The 6,036-nt window shown below is 40.6% G+C and overlaps 1 protein-coding gene across 1 annotated transcript in view; it reads left to right on the top strand.

Moving 5' to 3' along the window:
- Positions 1-3,263: 3,263 nt before the first annotated feature.
- Positions 3,264-6,036, top strand: part of LOC140138100 (L-fucono-1,5-lactonase-like) — a 60,801-nt gene continuing 58,028 nt past the window's right edge. Inside the window, exon 1 of the mRNA XM_072159991.1 lies at positions 3,264-3,627. Within this exon, the coding sequence (XP_072016092.1) occupies positions 3,588-3,627 (40 nt within the window). The 5' untranslated portion in view covers positions 3,264-3,587. The remainder of the gene's footprint in view (positions 3,628-6,036) is intronic.

Raw genomic sequence — 6,036 nt, 5'->3', positions numbered from 1 at the left:
GCACTACCTCATTGGTTTATAGCAATCGCTTGTCGCTTTACTATAAAGTACAAATTCAGCTTTATAACAGGGTGATCCAAAAACAGTTTCTGCACACCCACAGTAGTGGCACTCACTACAGGACTCAAGTTGTTCAGAGTGGGTGGGGTGGGGTGGTGGGGGTGGGGGGCGGGGTGGGGTTGGGTGGTGGGGTTGTGGGGGGGCGAGGGGGGAAGGCAAATTTTCAAGGGGGACTTCGACGAAAATGGTCAAAAATGGGCTAAAAATTTAATAGGCCTACAGGGCCGGGGAAAGAGTGGGGAAGACTTCTAAAAAAAAGGGGGACTTCCCTTTTGGCTCTGCCACTAATCCACAGAACAGAGGTCTACTAGGCCTATAAAGTAAAACATCTTTGATTGTAGGGCCTATTCAAATCAGGCAGTGGTCATCATGAGGGTCACGTGCCCCGGGGGGGGGGGGCACATTTCGAAATTTGACAATTTCGAAAATTCTCAATAGGAAAATTCCAAATTTGAAAATTTCGAAAATCCTCAATATAATAGGAAAATTACTGAAAAACGGCTCAACAGACCGCCCCACCCCATGAATTACTCCGAAATGACCTTGTTTGAGCTCGATTGGACCGGGATTGGACCAATTTTAAAATTTGCCATTTGACCCCTAAACTTTGACATTTGGGTTCTAGAATGTCATAGGATCATTCCTGTCGATATAGGAGCTCGATTGGACCAATTTTGAAATTTGACCTTTGACCCCTAAACTTTGACCTTTGGGTCATAAATGTTTTAACATGTTTAATGTCGTAGGCCCTAAGGATCATTCCTGTTGAATTTGAGCTGGATTGGACCAACATTAAAATTTGACCTTTGATCATATTGACCCCCTAAACCTAGACCTTTGTGGTCATTAATGTTTTTAACATGTTAAAAATGTCTTAACCCTAACCGCCTAGGGGCTTTTTGGTGACGGGAAGGGAAAGAAGGAAAGAATAAAGAGAGAAAAGAAGGAAAGAAGTTGTTTGCTCTGGGTGGGATCATCGAACCCGAGACCCCTCGCATGCCAAACACTTGGTCGGCGCCGGACACTTTGCCACGGGTCTTGGGCTTCGCTGGCCAGCGTAACCGTGCCTATATATCACTTAGGGCGATTGCGTCATCACATCACGTGGGATGCATGCACGAACAGCGCATACATCAGTAGTAGTTTGTAGTATTCAGGGAGACGTGGGGAGGGGGTAGCAGTCGGACGTAAACACAGGAAAATCTGGCCTTTTTATACAGCGCTAATTTTCTCAAAAAGTAGACCTAAAATGTTGTGTCATTTTCAGATATGTTACGCAGAATTTTGTTCTGATTAAGATGATATCAAGTATATATTTCAAAACTAGAGGTAACTCGACTTATCATACGTGACCCCTATTTTGCACGTAAAGTCTATGGAAGGCTATTTTGTGTTATGTACCCTTAAGAATATCGTAAGGAATATTGTTGAATTTGAGCTTGATTATACCAATTTTGAAATTTGACCTTTGACCCCATAACTTTGACCTTTTGGGTCATACATAAATATAACATGTTTTATATACCTCATATATAGATTCCTGTCATCTGATTGGTTAAAAGTGCAGTCATTGAATTAGCTATGCCCTCTTTTTTAACTATTCCCCGGGCAATAGTCTTTTAAAAAGACTATTCCCCGGGCATAGTCATTTTCACATCGCGCGGTGTGCGTCCCGATCAAACTCTACGCGCGTGATAGCGTGTTCGCATTACGCACGCGGCGCCAACGCGCTACCAGCCATTTGCGGTGTCGCGATCGGGTCATAACGAAAACCTTTCTTTGTAAATTTTACCATGGCCTAAAATGAACAATAAAATAGGCCTTTTACCCAATCAGATGACAAAATCTATATTAATGCGGTATATAGAACAAATATTGATCAGATTATTGGTCATGGTTAAAATTATAGGTTTGACGGTGATCTCAAAACCATGCTATGACCCTCGGCTGCGCCTCGGGCGATAGCATATGGTTTTGAGATCACCTTGGGCCTATAATTTTAACCATGCCCCGCATAGCAGTCAATATATGTAGGCCTATAATATATCACACCAAAGAAATTAATAAAACAATAATAAAAGAATGTCGCAAAGATCATTCGGGTGTTGACTTTTTCATGTTCCCCATATCAAGGAAGCTTTGCACCAAATTTTAGCCCAGTCGAGCAAAGTTTAACAGTCGACCCCATTTGACCTTTGACCTCAGATTGATTTTCCCCTCATATGAAGGGTTATCATGTAGTCGTACCAGGTTTTAAGTTCAAAGGGATATATTTCAAAATTTGATCACTGAAGTTCCCCCACTGAGATTACATATTATAGTCATGTGCCTTACCCCCCCCATTCCTGCCTGGCCCCCCTACTCCCCGGGTGTGGGAGTCGTGTAAACGACTGGCAACTTCACTGGCTGTGCAACATTACAGCAGCTTACGGTCAACGATATTTCGTTGCAACTTCCGCTAACTAGGCGGTTAGGCCTACCCGTATTTCGCGGTTTTCGGCAATCATGGTTACTGGCTTTTGCAGATCTCAAAATAAGGGTGTGTCATTTAGCTGGGATCACTTTCTGCACAGCTAGCTGAGCTCAATTGCAGCTTTTTGCAATTTGACCTGACTTTCGCCCTCAATTTGAAATTTGACCTGACATTTGACCGTGGATGACCTAACAAACGCAAACCTGAGCTTCCTAGGCCAAAGTTACACCCACCCACAAAGTTTGAGTTCCATTTGAGACCCCCTTTTTTGAAATCTTATACTCAATGACCCCCTTTTTTCAAAATATTATACCCAATGACCCCTTTTATTTTGTTTGTACCCAATGACCCCCCTTTTTTTAAATAATGCTTTGTTACCGATAGGCCCCTACTTCGCGATGCCGGTAGGCACATACCCGTCACCCGTCACTTCTAAAGTTGAGTGCCCCCACCGGGGTAGAAACACTATCCCTGGTAAGTGGTAGAAACGACGAGTTCAGGACCGTAACAACAGGACAATCACATGGTATGGATAACAACAGTCAATTTTTGCCAACAAAATTGGGTTTTGGGGGGTTGTCACACCCCAATACCCGCCCCCCATGTCGATACGATGCGTGAGGGGTAATTTCCGGGTAAGTTACCCCGACAATTTTGTCACTAGTGGCATTCCATACCTGTTCTGCTCCTAACCAGTTGTGTAGGAGACTACTCCTGATATTTACATCATCCGGGATATTTATGACCAAACACAGCTGATCGGCACACAATCATCTATCATCATCTTTGCCCTGTTATATGCAGCCGGGATATGCAGGCTTTGAAGGTCTATGTATTGGCTAGACATTAAAATATCCCGGGGAAAATATCCGGAGCGAGGTACAGGTCTGTAATCTATTTGCGGGTCATTGCAGTGGTAGAATGTCCAATGTGCACTGCACCCAGTCCCAGTACACGGCACTACACATAGGCTATTATACTACTAGCCCACAACATTATCAAGGCTGACTGACTGGCATTGCCGTTGACTACACGCACTGTCATCTCTCTGAGCATGAATAATAACACAGCAGTGTTCGTTGATACACATGTCCGTAAGTACATTTATTTGATAAACTGAAGTGAACTAGCTCAATGTTGAACTTCAACTTGGGCTAGTGGTAGTGTAGTCCGAATAATCAGACCCAGAACAAATTATTCATTTCTGACATTATCGTGTAGTGGTAGTGCATGAATACTCGAAAATAAATTGAATAGACTCTAGACTAGAGACATTATTTTATTTGGTCATTTGAATTTTGATGACTATCATATTTGATTGAAGAGTGTTGAATACCTATACATTTATCAAGCAGTTCAATTTCAATGATGATACTGAAGAGATTAGGCCCCTAACAGTCAATTTTGAGTTTCCCGTCACATAATTAAAACAAGTGAGGTAACTTTTTCATTATTCATTATTCATTATTTTTCTGCCTTTCATTATATGACCAACACGCATGTAAAATGTGTTGTTATTTACCGCTCACTCACTTGAAGATGGATGTTTAGCCCAAAAGTATATTAAAAAGAGACTGCAAGGTTGACAGCAAAATGTATGTTTTGATTTTGATTTTTACAAAAAATAAATAGATATTCATCATTTTTTTTGCTAATATAACCAATTTTTATCGGTATTTTTGGGAAAATCACAATAATGAATTCAAGTGAGGGTCAGAAAATGAAGTGAGGGCGGGTGACGGGAAACTCAAAATCGACTTTCCTTGGCCTTAAAGGGTCATAGAAGAAACTCAGGGAAGAAACTGAGAACTCGCGGCCTGGGGGCAGAGGTCCATGTACTATGGGGGGGAACACGGATCAAAAGCATTGCAGGGCTCATTGTGACAATAATCCATGGAAAAGTTTGGCAACAAAATGAGCAGAAAAGTGGCGATTTGAAGAGCAATGTCTGCATGACTTTGTAAAGCAATAATGCATGTTTTGCATAAAGAATAGATTCCATATTTAAATGTTGAGCCAAACAAATGAGGTAAAACAAACAAAATTGGTATTTCATTTCAGCGCCTACAATGCGCTGTTGTAGTTTCACACAGCTAGGACAAATAAACAAGACATAAGACGAATAGTGATTTGCACACAGTTTATAATTATATGTCAAAACATAAGATGAATAGCGAAATGCACACAGTTTATACATGATTCAAATCAATATACACATACATGCGATGTGTTTAGCCACCACTTGATCGGTGAACTGTGGATAAAACCAGAGATCTCCGGTTTAAATATAAAAACATAAATTTTACTGTAATTAAAGCACTTCAGGCTTTGTCTTTCACATGGTATTTTAGTACACCATTTGGGCATTGCCAATCAGTGCCGTAACTACCGGGGGGGCAGAGGGGGGCAACGTGCCCCGGGCGCTACCCTTAGGGGTGCCAAATTGACAAATTCAGCATCGATTCTGCCCCCCTCCAAGCGATGAAAGTCAAAATTTTCAGCACATTTCAGCACAAAATCAATTGAATGAACGTTTTAAGACCGATGTTCAACTTCTAGTAAACAAAATTAATTAGTGGTATTTGTCCATGCAAATGTTTCAAGATAAGATATTCTCGGGGAGGATGAAGGGGCGCAAATTTTGTTTCTTGCCCCGGGCGCTACCAACCCTAGTTACGCCACTGTTGCCAATTGCCATTACTATCATATTGTTCCAAGAATATTATTCCAATTCAAAATGACTAAGACTTGAATAGACTATGCCATAGTTGAATTTTATTTAAAATATGTTATTATTAGTCATGATGAACCCATTTCGTTGAACTCAAAATTATATTGATGTTTATTAAAATTAAAGTATTCAATAGTAAAATGGTCATAAAGAGTTAAAAATATGAGATGATTAGTGACAATAAAAGTAATTGAATGTAACATTATCTTGCATAATTATAATGGCTCACTTTAATACTGAACAATTCTGATTTTGGAATCTACCAGTTTATTGATAGCGAACCCTAAAATTCGACTATGGACTTTGAATTGTAAGCAGAACTTTACCCCTGGACTTTGCTCTCTAAGAACACACTGTCAAGCATACTTGTTTATCAGTCCATTAACCACAAGTACGCGCTAGATGTTTGATGAGAGATTAACTTTCGCGTCAACACAAAAGTGCCGCAAATACCACAGACAGTTGTGTACGGTGTAGTTAATGGTAATGGCGCAGGCCCAGAAGATTTAAAACATAGCGAGATATGGGCGACCAATCACAAGGCAGATCCATTTAAAGATGCTTTACATCATGGCCAATTTTAGTTAGGCCAGAAATTGGCCTAACTCTCCATAGAGTCCCGTGTTAAAAATCTTAACCGCAAGGCAAAGTCAGTAGTTTACTTGGGAAGCTAACAAAGAGAGGGAATAGGGTGACTGAAAAAATCAGATGTGAAAATCTATCAATTGTGCACACATTAATTAAATCAGAGTTTTAAGCTTTTAAAATACAA

The sequence above is a fragment of the Amphiura filiformis genome, chromosome 17, assembly GCF_039555335.1.
Source record: "Amphiura filiformis chromosome 17, Afil_fr2py, whole genome shotgun sequence".
Classification (NCBI taxonomy): domain Eukaryota; kingdom Metazoa; phylum Echinodermata; class Ophiuroidea; order Amphilepidida; family Amphiuridae; genus Amphiura; species Amphiura filiformis.
Note: the sequence above shows the minus strand (reverse complement) of the source record. Positions and strands in the feature narration are given on the sequence as shown.